At 37.7% G+C, this 14,939-nt stretch overlaps 1 protein-coding gene and 1 long non-coding RNA gene across 7 annotated transcripts in view; one reads left to right on the top strand and one right to left on the bottom strand.

The window, feature by feature from the left end:
* The window catches only part of LOC137765271 (uncharacterized), a 206,480-nt gene extending 200,259 nt beyond the window's left edge, over positions 1–6,221 (bottom strand). The window contains exons 1-4 of one of the 2 annotated variants that reach the window (XR_011074139.1): positions 6,044–6,221; positions 4,811–4,952; positions 2,592–2,636; positions 1,706–1,774 (exon numbers count right to left, since the gene is read on the bottom strand). This is a non-coding gene — a long non-coding RNA (uncharacterized lncRNA). Of the gene's footprint in view, positions 1–1,705; positions 1,775–2,591; positions 2,637–4,810; positions 4,953–4,997; positions 5,062–6,043 lie in introns of those variants that run through there. The other variant, XR_011074140.1, reaches the window with a different exon arrangement.
* Positions 5,329–14,939, top strand: part of ITPRID2 (ITPR interacting domain containing 2) — a 38,185-nt gene continuing 28,574 nt past the window's right edge. For 2 of the 5 annotated variants that reach the window (XM_068544831.1, XM_068544829.1), the window contains exons 1-7: positions 5,331–5,764; positions 6,123–6,168; positions 9,126–9,175; positions 10,014–10,070; positions 12,757–12,796; positions 12,882–12,980; positions 14,210–14,418. In XM_068544831.1, the coding sequence (XP_068400932.1) occupies positions 5,554–5,764; positions 6,123–6,168; positions 9,126–9,175; positions 10,014–10,070; positions 12,757–12,796; positions 12,882–12,980; positions 14,210–14,418 (712 nt within the window). In that variant the 5' untranslated portion in view covers positions 5,331–5,553. Of the gene's footprint in view, positions 5,765–6,122; positions 6,169–9,125; positions 9,176–10,013; positions 10,071–12,756; positions 12,797–12,881; positions 12,981–14,209; positions 14,419–14,939 lie in introns of all 5 variants that reach the window. The other 3 variants (XM_068544832.1, XM_068544830.1, XM_068544828.1) reach the window with 3 other exon arrangements.

Below are 14,939 nucleotides of genomic sequence, written 5' to 3'. Positions count from 1 at the left end.
GCTTATTATTTTCTGTCTCTATAGCTGTTATTTCCTTCAATATTTTATTATTGGATTAACTCTCATAGAACTTCACTTATTTTAAAAGCAATTTTAAAGGATTGCTTACTGAATTTATACACAACTTTCTTTTTTTTATACACAACTTTCTAAAAATTGCTTATAATCATTATTTATTTGCCAAAATGATTTAATCAGAGGAAAGAGATTATTAAGTGGATACATCTTATAGCTTCTGAATTAAGGGAGACACAAAGGGGGATTTAAAACTGTCACTAAGCTCTAAGGGATCTACTGGCCCTGCCCACCAATACAGTGCTGGTTGAAATTGAGTGTCCTTGTTTTGATGGCCTACCTGCTCAATCTTGTACTTTTTGGTTAGTGATGGTAAGGAAAGTTGGTGGAGCTGAATGTAAAGAATAGCCAAAAATGGTTTAGCAGAATTCTGTCTGAATCTGGCAGAAACCTCGCTTTCTCCCCATTTTGTCCACCCTCAAACTTGCCAAGCCTTGTTCACTTTGGCTTTATTTTAAAAATGCATTTCTGGTGAGTGAGGAAAGGTTTTGTACTGTGTTTTCAATGACTCACCCAAAATAACTCCATTCAACTTGTAAATGGTCCTGTTCTGAATGCAGATTTTGTTTGTTCTGTGATGGGCATGAAGGGGCTGCAGAAGGGAGATTAGCGAGGGGAAATGTGGCGGGAGAGGCCAGTGCAGTTTATATTTATTCAGGTTCAGGAATACATCAGAATTACTTTTTTAAAAGACATTGTGTGTGTGTGTGTGTGTGTGTGTGTGTGTGTGTGTGTGTGTGTGGGGTGTGTTTTAAAAAAACATTTATGAGGTCTGTACCCTTTAAAGCTTTTAAAGATACATCGTATTACATAGATACGTGGTTCATCTAGTTACCAACCTCTTTTTCTGATCCTCATAAAATGTGGAAGGGGAGATTTACATGTAAATATGTAATTCCAAATACATGCATAGTGAAATCATTTTTTTAAAGTTCTAAATGCCTTCAAATAGGAAGAATCATATAGGTAACATAAGAGCTAGAAATTAATCTTAAATTAGGAAAAAAACATGTATCAATAAATTGATCACACAAAAGTAGTGTTAAAACTAGAAAATGCAATAATGACTCCCTCCTGTTTTGTTGTGTACCGCAGAAAAATGTTTTATATCAAGTGGCATAGATTGAGCATCTGATATCAATAAATATACCTTTTCCAAAGCTTTTATGATTCAAAATATCAGAGACCTTTAAAAACAATATTTTAGGGCAGGACTGAAAAGAAAATGAAGAAAAGGACTGATCTAAACATGAGCATTAAAGCTTCACAGATGAATTAAAAACATTTTGGCTTTCCCATGTGTTACTATGTCCAGTTATGAGGATTTCAAAACCTCCTTTGAGTTGTTTCATGAATTTATGAAACAGACCAAATAAAGCTTATTCTGTTATATAATCTTGCTTCACTCCATTGTTGATGAAGAATAGATGAGCCATTCTTACCTGTTGCTCAGAAACACCAGAGAATTGAGCCACTGAAAAGAAAACAAGCAGTCTAACAAGGTTTTACCATGGAGAGGGTAAATTTAGTACTATGTGGCAAACTGAAGAAATTGTGATCTGGGAACGGTGAAATGAATGATAAACGACAAGTTTTAGCACGCACAAAATCAGAAAGTATATAAACTTACCCAGATTATGTAAATAATTTGCAAGGCAAAGTTCCAGTGGTATTAACACCTGCTTCTTCCGATGTGTACCTGGGAGAATGAAGGAAATCAAAATAGATTGTTTTGCTATGTTAATGCTTACTTATGACGACAATGAACTAGTATAATAAGAGTTTTTGCTACTGTGGAAAAACCCAAAGTATAGGTAATAGGTTTATAGACCTTAAATATTCAATTTTATTACTTTAAAATATACACAATAACCAGAAATACTTTAATGGTTAATAATGACAAAGAAATATGTCAAAAAATCAGTCTAAGTCAGACTAACCACCTTTCCTCATAGTTCAATTACATGATTTGTAAATAAACCTTTGAAAGTTTATGAAGAATTCATTCATTAACATTTTCCTTTTATCCTCTTTTATCCTATTGTAAATCATCCCACTGGTATCCCTGGAAATGTTAACAGTTATGTTGAGGGGGCCCAAGACATTACATGTTGACATGAATTTTAGAAATGCTGGGTTAAGCAAAGTTAAACAGTTTTATTTAAAAAAAAAATAAATCTTGAAAACTTCGCAAGTCTTTAACATTCACTGCGACTGGGATGGGGCTGGGGGAGGCGAGAAAATGCAGAGTTTACCAAACTAATTTTATCCAGAATTCTTTCCTCCAGGCAATTCTATTATTAAGACAAAAGGGATCTCGGAGGTGTAAGGTAAATAGAATGGCAGATTAAATAAAAAGTGTAGCATTTTATATTTCAATTTGGTAAACTGCAGCACTATACCACTCTCTGATCAGATTCCTAATTACTAAGATTTTGATGCACAAAATAAAATTTTTAATTACGTAAATACTAAAGAAACAATACCTTAACTAGAACCAAAATGCCTTAGCTTACCTGGTAGTAAATCTTGTTTTGTAATTTGGAGGCATGTGTTAAGGCCTAGAAAAGCAAAAAATAAGTAATTAATTAAACTGAGCATAATGTTTCACTTCTGATACATGCTTTACCATTTAAAATTGCCTAATTTAACTAGAGTCTGTTTTCTGTCCTAGCCTGAATTTATGCCATTTAAAAAATTCAGCTGCATAAGCATGAAGATAGATGCCTTTTACTATAAGAATAATCCCCCCATATGAAATTAACTGATTTTTGTCTGCTGCGATATAATAATGCCAAGAGCTATATTGAGCAACCACTTTATTTCATATAATCCTCACATCACCTTGGGAAGGTAGTTATCATGATTGCAACTTCACAGATGAGGAATGTGAAGGCCAGAGATATTAGCTGTCTTACCCTAGGCCACACAACTAGAAAGAGACAGAAACAGATTTCAAACTTCAGTCTGACACCAAAGACCCTACTGTTCCCACTACATCATGCTGGATGGGATTATCCACATCTAACATAAATGTATTTCTTCCTCCACCTTGTAGGCTTTAGTAACTTAGACATTATTCTTTATGTAGAACTTCTGCAACGTTGATTGGCAGTAGGTCTACAATACAGTACTTGTTTGGAAAAAAAAAAATCCTTGAAGAAGCAAGCAAACAACTAGACTCTCCTCAGGTGTAGTATGGCATTCATTTCTGAATAAATTAAACACCTTGGGCAGTTTTTTAAAATCTCAAAGTTGAGAATACAATTAAAACCCCTTACTTTTCAAAACAGCTTGCTGTTTCAAGGATTTCCTTCTTTATTAGTTCTGTATCCTCAACGTTTTACATTAAAAATTATCATGTAGAAGAAAACATATGATTGTGCTATTGGTGATTCAAGAATTGCTGTACTCTATTCTAATGTTACCTGCTGGCAATTTTTCCCCCTTTCTTTATTATTTGACTTGGTGGTTTGGTTTTTAAATATAAAATTGTGGTTCATTATTCTCAAAAATTCTTTATTGTCTGAAAGTATTTAAACAACAAAACTAAGTAAAAGATAATAGGCCATAGAGAAACAACATAAAGCAAGTAAATATTTCATCCATTTGACTGTCCATTCTGAAGAATGTAAAGCATAGAAAATTTACCTCAAGAGAACTCAATGTTCCTTGTGGGATTAGCACTGTACTAAAAGTGTAAGGTGTGCAAGAAGAATATAGAATAATGTTCTTTAGTCTCCATTTACAGTCTGCCTAGGAAGTCAAACATACCCTCAGAAGCCAGTCATATTATTTACTGCACAGTTCAGCCCCAAAATAAATGAGACAGACATTCAGTTATATACCAGGGAATTGTGGAAAAGATGTGACCAGAGGTGGTGGAAAGATGTAGTCCAGGCAAAGTTCTGCATCAGCTGGATCTTGAAGATCATTAAGGTATTGGACAGAAAGAACAGGAATGAAATGAGAGGCTAGGATAGAGAGTCAGCAACAGCATGTGGAAATGATGGAACTGGGTAGGGTGGGATCCATCAGGGCCCTGAATGAAACTGAAGACAGCATACTTTGTTTTCTGTGGCTTCTGACCAGCCCTTTCAGTGTCTTTTCTCCAGGTACCTCCCTCACTTGCTTTCCTGCTCACCTTTCCTACAGGCAGCTAGACTCTGGCCTATGTTGAAGGACCATTAAACTGTTAGCTGCATTTTGCTATAGGACTCTTGAAGGCTGGAAAGTTTTTCAGATTCAAAGAAAACATTTTTAAGATTCAAAGAAAAAATAGTGAAAATTCAAGGCAATGAGATACCAGTATCCCTGTTCTAGCTCTCCCTCACATTTCACAGTATAAGGCCCAGAATGATATTATGATGGTTCTGGGAAGTTAGTCTGGATCTTGGATATGATGTTGAATAGGATTTTATAGTCTTTCTGCTAATAAGATTTTAAAAATAACAAAAGGGACTGCTCAAACTCATTTTTAAAATGTTCTAAACCTTGACATCATTTGTATTTTGTAGCACCAAAATCCAAGCAAATATTTCTACTTTTTCCCAGCTGTTCCCTGCTGTATTTTCCTTCACCTCCCTATGTCCAATTTCAATGTGGAATTTCCAAATTAAATCTTTCATACATAACACGACCACAATAAATAACTTTCTTAAGCGTGAAAGGAGCACTCCACGAAGCTTAGTCTTTTCCAGTTTTGATATTTTGACAAGAAATACCAATTACGCGCCTTTCTCCCATCTTTCTCCACCATTTCTTGGACAGAATTCTTTGGACTCCTCGAAGAATAACTTCCAGCGAGCCCAAGCAGACACTCGTTTGGACGCAGTGAAGAAGGGCGTTGAGTGAAACTTGGCCTTTCCACATTCCTTCTGTTTTGGGGTGAGAGGAGAAGTTAATAAGCAAAGATTACTAACCAACAAGCAACCAAATTTCTCCTGCTTCGCCGGCCGCGGCGGGGGACGGGGGACAGTGGGCGGGGGGCAGGGGGCGGGTCTTTCCACTTCGTGCTCGCCGCGCCCCGCCCCGCGCGCCCCCGGCCGGAAGGGGGCGTGGAACGCCGCTGAGGGAGGGGCGCGCTGACGCGCGGCTGCCGGCCAGGCCCCTGGCGCGTCAGGCTGAGGCGGGAGGCGGGGCGGGGGCCGCGGGGAGGGCGGGGCGGTGAGCCGGGACTGGGGCTGGCCGGCGCTCGGCTCCCAGCCGCGCCCGCTCGAGCCGCTCGCGCTCCCGCGCCGCGCCCGGCCGGCTTCATGTGAAACGCTGGCCCTCCGCCCCCTCCCTCCCCTTCCTTCCCTCCTTTCCTCCCTCCCGTCCCCTCCTCCTCCTCCTCCTCCTCCTCCTCCTCCCCCCGCGCCTGCTCCAGCTCCCCGGGGCCCCCAGCCCGGCCGGGCGCTGACCGCAGGGGCTGGGGTCCCAGCCGCCGCCGTGTCTCTCACAGGCTCCAGCTGGGGCTGCGGAGCCCCCGGTGCAGCCATGGACCAGCCCCTGGTGGCGTCGGCGGAGGCGGAGGAGGAACTGGAGTGGCAAGTGGCGAGTTGCAGGAGGAAGGCCTGGGCCAAGTGCCGCGGCTCCTGGCAGGCGTCGGAGACGGAGGACCTGTCCACGGAAGCGACGACGCAGGACGAGGACGAGGACGACGAGGAGGATCTCTCTGGAGCGAAGCTGCCGGCGGCCGCGGGGAGAGGTCCGTGCGCCCCGCGGGGCAGCGGCGGGCGGGGAGCTCGGGGAAGTTCGGGCGGGCGGGGAAAAGTCTCGTGCGCTTTGGGCGACTGCTGTGAGTTCTGGAAGATCGTCCTGGGCTCGAGAGGCCGAGGGGAGAGGGGACACTTCCGACCTTTAAACGTGCGTGCTTGGTAAGGCGTCTCCAGCGTCAACAGAGACACCCCGGCGCTATCTTTTCCCTTCAGATGGTCTCTAAGCCGTGTTGCTTAGGCTGCATTTTGCCCCCAGTAGATTTTCCTACCTGGGGGTATCCAGGGTGACCCCGCAGTCGGAGTCCTCCTGGGGTCGGTAACGAGCTGTCCCCTCGCTCTGCCCCGCAGGAAACGTGCCCAACGAGAAGATCGCGATATGGCTCAAGGACTGCCGGTGAGTCCTCGGTTGCGCCGCTCGCGTCCCGGGGGAAGATCAGCGCTAATGGGACGCCTGGGCGGAGTGACTCGGGCCGCCGTCCTTGCGGGTCCCTTGGACCTCGTAAGCCATAAACCGGAAAGTGAGCCGGCGGATAGCTTCCTCCTTTAAGCGATTAGAAATGGAAGTGCTGTGACCGCCGATTATTTGGTGACCAACAGTTATTAGGACTTCAGCTCCGGTGCGTGATGTTAGCATCAGAGATCAGAAATCTGAAACAGATAATCATGCCATGTTATTATGCTTGCCCTGTTTTTCTTTGAAAGGATTGTCACATTTCACACAGTATTTTATTTTGCTTTTGTTTTGACGTGTATATCTGGCAGAAGAGTCATTTCCCTTTCAAATGTGTTTTAGATGAATGTAATTTACTTAACTACACTAACCGGGCTTTATGTTGGTGCCTTAATTCTGTTTGGAGAGCTGTTAAAACTAGCTAACTACTTTGTTCTAGCCTACTTCTTGGACATGCATTTGTCAGATGGCCCTGGAATTCACAGAAGGGAAATAGAGCTTTGAAGACATTCAGGCTGCATAAATCTGTTTAATTACACGCTTTGGTAGCTGGTACAGAAATGTTTGATAAAGTACAGAGGAGATTAATCGTATCTTACTACAGTAAAATGTACTTGTTTCATATTTTAATTATTTTTTTCCAACTTATTTGCTACTTATAAAATCTCATATGAAGAATGTTGGCTTTTTAACTTTTGTTAAGGTGTTTGCTTCTGTACATATTTTTTGCCATCTCAATTTGGGCTTTTCTTAATCTTTTGTCCAAGTACCAGAGTTTGAGAAGTCTTTTCTGGTGGGGAGAGAGAAATGATTCTTATATATGCCAGTTTATTTTTCTTTCCTAAAGACATAAAATATTGGCCATTACTCTGTTGCTATCCTGTTTTGGTGAATTGCCTGGAGCCTTACTGAACACTCTTTATTATAGAACTCTTTAACCTTTATTGAGAATGTCATAGACCTTTCTGAGATATGATGAAATATATGGACCTTTTCTCTAAAGATTCACAAAAAAATGTTTAAGAGCAAGAGAAGAATCATGTTATGTTTATTTTATGGTGTATGGGAGTTAAGATTATATAAGAGATGTATCAAGTAGACAGTAAATAAGTGCATCTTTTAAGATAAATGCAGCGGGCAAATGTTAACATTCACCAGGACACATGATCTTTGAAAATTCCAGGAGTTTTGTTGCTAATCTTGATTTATGTAGGCAGATTCTATAGTCTGTTGCGGATTTCCTACATAGGTTTCTTTCTTGTTCCCTGCAGTTTCACCTATTCTGTACAAAAGGGACATTCATTTATACTCTGGAGAGCTAAAACAAACAGTCTTTTATTGTTAGTTTTATTATCACAGATTTGACTGCTAGGATATATGCAAGTTTTTTTTTTTTTCTATAACAGTTTAGGGTCCTTCCCAGAGTCAGGCATCTGTCTACTTTGTATGTTATGTACAATGATCTGAAGACAGCATCCCCCCCCAACTCCCGTGATAAGTTCTCAAATATTCTTTGTTTTCTTATTGCTTTCCATATCCTGAATAAAGATACCATGTAGTTTTTCCTTAAAGGGAGTCTTTATTTTGGTAATTTTTTTTTTTTTTTTTTTTGTGGCTAAGCGGAAACAAATTGCTTGAATAAGTAGCATCTAAGAAGGGATAGAGTTTTTGATAAGATTTGTAAGAGGGCAATTATAAGAGTGAGAAGCTTGTTTTTGAAGGAGAATGCCAGTTATATTCTGCTCATTTGCCATTTTCTGTTGGTGCCCAGGCCAGCTGAGACATTTACAGAAGGAGTAATGCAATGTTTTGTCCTACAAAAGTAACCACCAGGGAAGAGGAATGACTTTTTTGAGGGCATAAAGTATAGTTTTATTAAAATATATGCAAAAACTTAGAGGTTTTATTATCTTTATGGTCATGGCTTATTCTTTTTCATTTCAAAAGCACTAATTTTTAAAGAACTGCCATTGCTTGTATATTTGTTTGTAGAAACTTTTAACGTTTAAGTGGCATTTCAGTAATATTTCTTTGAAACTGATATTTTTATGATTGATCCCATTTCTGATGTGAATTTATAACAGGTATAAATTGTTGCTGATGAAAGGCTTATAACACAAAGTAGAACTTTTATAATAAAACAACCTGTTTCTTTCTTAACTTAGTTTTGAGAAAGAAATGAAAAACATTTTGCATTAAAAAGGTTTCTAAGTTATCTGTGTTTGAACAACAAGAACGTGAAAGAATTTTAGTAATGGCTAGTTCTTAGGGTTGATTCTCAAGCCAACTTTTTAGTAATTTTCTTTTCAGAGTTAAATGAAGAATACATGTATTTTTTTAGTTTAAAAGCCTAAAATAAATTCCAAATTTCTCCGTTGTATCAGAAAAGATAATAGTTGGGGTAAGGGAGGCATTGAGTGGTGCTCTATAATGCTTGATGGGATTTGAGAAAACTGTTGAGCCTTATTTCTTACTATACTCTGACTTTTTAATTTTATTGAGATAAAGATTTGTTTTCTCTTAATTCTCTTTCCTGTTTCTAGGGAAGGGATTGAGGGGAGCAGACATTTTCTTAAGGCCTGTTGTCGTTCTCTTTTCTTTTTCTGTTTTTGTAAAGAAAATGCCAATTCATATCATTTGTAGTTGCCATTCTTGCTCTTAATTGCTGGCAGATCAGACGTGTGATTCAATCATTCCTGGTGAGCTGACTTGATGATAGGTATTTGCTTAGTAGGATATTACTTATGTAATTCACTTGGCATTCCATGTGTGTTTGGGAGGAAAGTTCAACTGTAATTAGAAGCTTGCTTAGCTATAACCCTTTAAAGTGTAAGGCTGTGCAGTGACAGCTTTCCAGACAGCTTTTCAAGACTAAGGTTTATATGTTTATGTGGTTTCAGTACCCCTTTGGGAGCCTCACTGGATGAGCAAAGCAGTAGTACACTCAAGGGTAAGAGAAAGTTGCCTTTCTAAATCTGTTCTTTATGAGGGTCCTACTTTATATGTCCTCTGAGTGAAAGAGTGTGTGTGTGTATAAATTATAAAAGTGATGTTCATGTTTATAAAATACGCTGTTTTAAGATAAAAGCCTAAAGGGAGAAACCTTGTCATGAACCATAAAACAGTGATGAGTTTAAACAAATTACCAAACCTTTCCACAATGTGAAACTCATTTCTTTTTATTGTCCAGTTAGATATTATAAAGACTAATTAAATACGGAAATATGATATGTAAACATAAGGAAAATATATATTGAGTGAATCAGGTCAGCTTTAGTGTAGCATTTCTTTGCTTACATTAACTGAGATTGCCACACCTGTGCAAGGCAAAATTCTGAAGTTCAAAGTACAACAAGAATGTGCAGGTAGTGGCAAGGCATATGAAAAACATTTATAGTATCAGGAAAATCTAGCTTGAGCTCCTGACTTAATATAAGGGGGTAAAAGGAATGATTGCGCTGGGATCTGGTTTTCCATGAAACTGTTGGGTAAGATATGTTATCTCACTGAACATCTTAAAGGCTTATTAAGTATAAAATAGCCTGTAGATTGGGGCTTCTAATAACTTTACCTGGCTGCAAATCATGGTTTCCTTTACAATAAAGTGAAAACTTATATTTTCTTCTTGAAATTATATAATCAGAATAATCTGTGAGTACATTCAGGTCTGAAATGCTTTACTGTGTCTTATATTTTGCTTGGTCAGTTTGTTTTAATTAAAACAGTGATTTTCTCTGGGGGTCAGGAAGAACAGAATACCAGGATGAATCTTCTAATGTTTCTTTCAGGTGTGCTTGTGAGAAATGGAGGAAGTTTTGAGGATGATTTGTCCTTGGGAGCTGAAGGTATGTTTGGAAGAACTGTACCTTCATATAGTTTTTTTTTTTTTTTTTTCTTTTTTTTTTCATATAGTTTTAAATTAAAAAAAAAAGAGAGAGAAAGTCACATGCCTTCATGTTTATGATCCTCAGAGCTAAATTTAAAGTTCTTGAAAGTGGCTCAGACACATTTTACAGAACCGTTTATGTGTTAATAATCTAGTAAGAGCCTATAGGAGACCTGTAGGAATGGCTCTGGAAAACCACTGTGCAATGTCCAAAGGTCTTCCTTGGACTTTGAAGGTTACAGGAACTATTTGGGGGCAAACAATGGTCATATAACTGAGGGAAGAATTGTCCCTCAAAAGGAAGGAAACTTAAATATTTATACGTGAGAAAACTAAAGTGAAGCTTATTTTAGTGTGAGGTAGCCTTATGTCAGACCTAACAGCTGCAGCTTGTCTTTCTCTTTGCATTCAAGTGCCTCCTGTCTTTCCCGCTTCCTCTTTTTCCAGATTTTTAGAAGATTAAAGGACAAAGACAAAATAGAGTCACGAGAAGTTAATTAGAAAGCATTATGCTGATGTCTGTTCAAGGCTTCATTAGGATTTTAAAAGTGTATTGTGCCATGTTTAAATTTTCACAGATTATATAATCTTTTCCTGTGGATTCATAATAAAGCTTTCCACAATGTAAAATTAAGAATTTTTTATTGTTTTACTGGTATTTTAAAATTATTGGTAACTGTATAGCTGGGTTATTAATGTGTGCTTATTTTTAAAAAAATTAATTTATTTATTTTTGGCTGTGTTGGGTCTTCGTTACTGCCTGTGGGCTTTCTCTAGTTGCGGCGAGCGGGGGCTACTCTTCGTTGTGGTGCGCAGGCTTCTCATCGCGGTGGCTTCTCTTGTTGTGGAGCACGGGCTCTAGGCGCGTGGGCTTCAGTAGTTGTGCACATGGGCTCAGTAGTTGTGGCTCGCGGGCTTTAGAGCGCAGGCTCTGTAGTTGTGGCACACGGGCTTAGTTGCTTCATGGCATGTGGGATCTTCCCGGACCAGGGCTCGAAGCCGTGTCCCCTGCAGTGGCAGGCAGGTTCTTAACCACTGTGCCACCAGGGAAGTCCCAATGTGTGCTATTTATAAAAAAAAAAGAATTAAGGATTTTATTAAATCTTTTTGAATTGTAAGTTGATGAATAGTGAATTTATCCACTGAATTTAATATCCTTGATCTTTTGCAGTTTGAAGTCAGTCTGTATGATAAGATTACTTATTTAGAGCCTTCTAACATTGAACACTCTAGAATATGTGTATATGTTAGTTTTTATATTTCTGTTAATATGCTTTTAAGGAATAAACTCTATAAAATAAACTCAAACTTACTGCTTCCCAATCAGGATAGTTGAACATACTGTTAACCCCTTATTAAAATTCATTTTATTGTTATTGTAAATAGCACTTTTGATATCTGCCTTAGTAGTTTCACAATATAGAATTTTTTTTTAAAAACTTTATTTTTTTAGAGCAGTTTTGTTCACAGAAAAATTGAGGGGAAGGTACAGAGATTTCCCACATACTTTCTGCCCCACACGTGCACAGCCTCCCCCATTGTCAACATCCCCCACCAGAATAGTACATTTGTTACAATTGATGAACCTAGGATAAGGCATCATAGTTACCCAAGGTCCATAGTGTATGCTAGGATTCACTCTTGGTCTTATACATTCTGTGGGTTTAGACAAATGTGTAATGACACGTATCCATCATTATGCTATCATATAGCGTATTTTCACTGCCCTAAATATCCTCCGTGCTCTGCCTGTTCATCCATAGTGAATGATTTTATTGGAAGCCAGACCCAAAAAGGAAGTCTCAGAGAAGAGTGGAGCTATTATGTTGTTTTACTGAAAATTGTTTCAAGATTATTTTCATTCATTCAGTAAATATTTATTGAATGCTATGTGTTAGACACCTTTCTGGTTGATAAGAAATTGCCATGGCTCTGCAGATCAGAAGTGAAAAAAGAAAAAAGTCTGGTGTGCTGAAAAAGATGTGTTTTTAATTAATTTCATTCTTTATGTTTGTCTATAAAATTTAAATGCAGTAAATTTAACTCACTGTAAACTTAACGTTAACAACATTTACTTGTTTAGAACTTGTAAATCTAGGATAAACTTGAAAGGCAACTTTTGAAAGAAAACTTATGTTGAAATGAGTAGGAATTTTCAAAGTAGGTGCATGAAAAATTGGTTGTAACTGGAGTGAATTACCAGCCTTAAAAAAACCACATGTTAGGAATAGATATTGCCACACTTAAGTAATGCTAAATCATGTTTTTGCTTTTGAGGTATTCTTTATTAACAGTTTTTAAATTTACTAATTAGAAGCACATATACCACGTATCTTCTTACTACTTATTTCAAACTGTTAAATTTAATTGGTTATTTATACATCTTTTTATTTTAAACATTCAGTGGAGGTAGTTTTACATTGCTAACAAACAAAACCTAAAACACCCTCCAAAAGCTGCTGACTCTGTTCTTATCTATCTGTATATTACCTTTAATGGTGCGGATTTAATGAGCCAGGACAGGAGTTTGGCATATTAGGCATTTAGCTATAATAATGTGGTTAATTTGCTTTCTTGTTGATTGTATCATAGTAGTTATTGTCCTACTAACAGCTGTGCTTTGCATATATTCTTTTTACCTTTAGCCAACCACCTCCATGAAACTGATGCTCAAATTGAAAACTGGTACGTAGCTGTTTGTTTTTTTCCTTTCTAAAAATGAAGAACAGTTATGGAAATAAAGTTTTATATAATCTAATTTTGTTTATAGCAATAATATCTTGGCCAAAGAGAGAAGACTACAGTTTCATCAGAAGGGGAGAAGTATGAATTCCACTGGATCCGGGAAAAGTAGTGGAACAGTCTCAAGGTAACTTATTCTGAAGTTATACTGCAACTACACTGTGTTGTAGATGACCTACTCTTATCCCTTTTCAGCCTTGGATTTGACTTGGTAGTATGAAGTCAAAAGGAATCCACAGTGTTTTGTGGATCAGCATAACTGAGAGAAGTGTCTTCTTTTTTTTTTAATTAAGATTAAATAAAAATTAACAGATATGTTAAAAATGCTGCTGGAATCCATTAATGAGTATTTTGAGTCCTATCAACAGCTTGAAAGAGGAACTCCATAGTGGAATAATTTCTACTTCCCAAATTCTCCATTCTGCTAGGGTCTTGAGTTACTCTGACATAAAAATCAGAATAAACCTTTATAATTTAAAGCTTGATATTTAAGTGTAGATTTATCTTCATATAAAACCAAAGATCTTTAAACTATATATTAAAATAAGCAAATACGTGTGCATAATGAACCAGTTTAAACTATTATCCAAATTATTGTTTTGGAATTTGAACATTTTCTCTGAAACAAATTGAAATTTCCTTCTGCTCAAGTTCTGTCTCTAACATTCCTATTTTCCCCAGTGAGTCTCAGCTTGGATTATCACTGGTATGAGAGATAAGGGTTAATAAATGTTCAATGCACAATAGAATTAGAGCAAGAATTTACCTTTGTGTAACCCATACTCTCATTACTTTACTCCTCCTACTTCCTGAGTGCAAGTGGTTAGAGGGAAGTTGAAAGTAAGCTCCTCCTTCACTTTTCTGAGATCAGTTGTTACCTGTATTGCCTCTTCTAGGACAGCCAAAGATAGCAGAAAAACTCAAGCTCTGCAGAATGTCCCTTGGTACCAAAGTTGTACCAACTTCCTAGTGCATTTTCCCTTTTCATTTTTTCCTAATCTGTTTACTCCTTATTCTCCCTTATCTGTCCTCAAATTGTTTAGCTGCTTTACTGGAAATCTCTTTAAAATGACAAAGAAAATAAGGTGAGGAATTAGAGTTTCTTACTGAGGGTGTTCTTAGGGCTTAGCTCTTTTTCCCAAAACTAGCTTGAGAGAATGGACCCTTTTTAAGGGTTATTTATTGCATTTGGTACCCAACGTATAAAGATGCTGAAATAAATAATGGGTTAAACAGCAGAAGCTGTAGAAGACTTTTTCACAGGAAAGCAGAAATATGAATTCATTTATAATGTGATATGGACTATTATAAACTTACTTTACATCTTGCTGTTTCTTTTTTTTTTTTTCTTTTTAGTGTTTCAGAATTGTTGGAACTTTATGAGGAAGATCCTGAAGAAATCCTTTATAATCTTGGATTTGGACGAGATGAACCAGATATTGCTTCTAAAATTCCTTCCAGATTTTTTAATTCATCATCATTTGCCAGAGGAATAGATATTAAAGTATTTTTGAGTGCGCAAATGCAACGGATGGAAGTAGAAAATCCAAATTATGCTTTAACAAGTAAGGTTTTTAAATGTTAGCATATTATTTTTAAAATTATGGCATCTACAGCAAGATGGTCTTGTTTTTAAAGCCTTATTAATTTCTAGGAATAGCGGTGGCAATTTAATTATTGAGGTTAACACAATAGCTGTTTTGCATATTATAAATTTTTATTATTCTATTTATAGAAGTTAATTTACCTATTCCCCCACCCCCCCCCCCACCCCATTCTCCACTTACTTAAGTGTTACATCCGTAGAATGTAACTTGTAGAACCTTATACTTATCTCCAGATTGCTTTTGTTCCAAAAGGAAAGAAGTAGAGGAGGGGCCTTGTTACTATTAGTTGAAGTCAATCAATTTCAGATGCTTTCATGTAAATCTACAATGGAAAGGCTAATTTGATGATTTTTCAAGTTAAATCTTGCTTATTTTTCTCTGCTGACCAGAAATCCCCAAAATGGGATCCCTAGGTGGTCCTTGGATTAGCTTTAAGAGATCTATAAATCCAACCTCCCGCCCATTAGGTATAAAATATA

This window comes from Eschrichtius robustus, chromosome 5 (assembly GCF_028021215.1).
Source record: "Eschrichtius robustus isolate mEscRob2 chromosome 5, mEscRob2.pri, whole genome shotgun sequence".
NCBI classification, from domain to species: Eukaryota; Metazoa; Chordata; class Mammalia; order Artiodactyla; family Eschrichtiidae; genus Eschrichtius; species Eschrichtius robustus.
The sequence above is the reverse complement of the archived record's forward strand: the minus strand, read 5'-3'. Positions and strand labels throughout refer to the sequence as shown.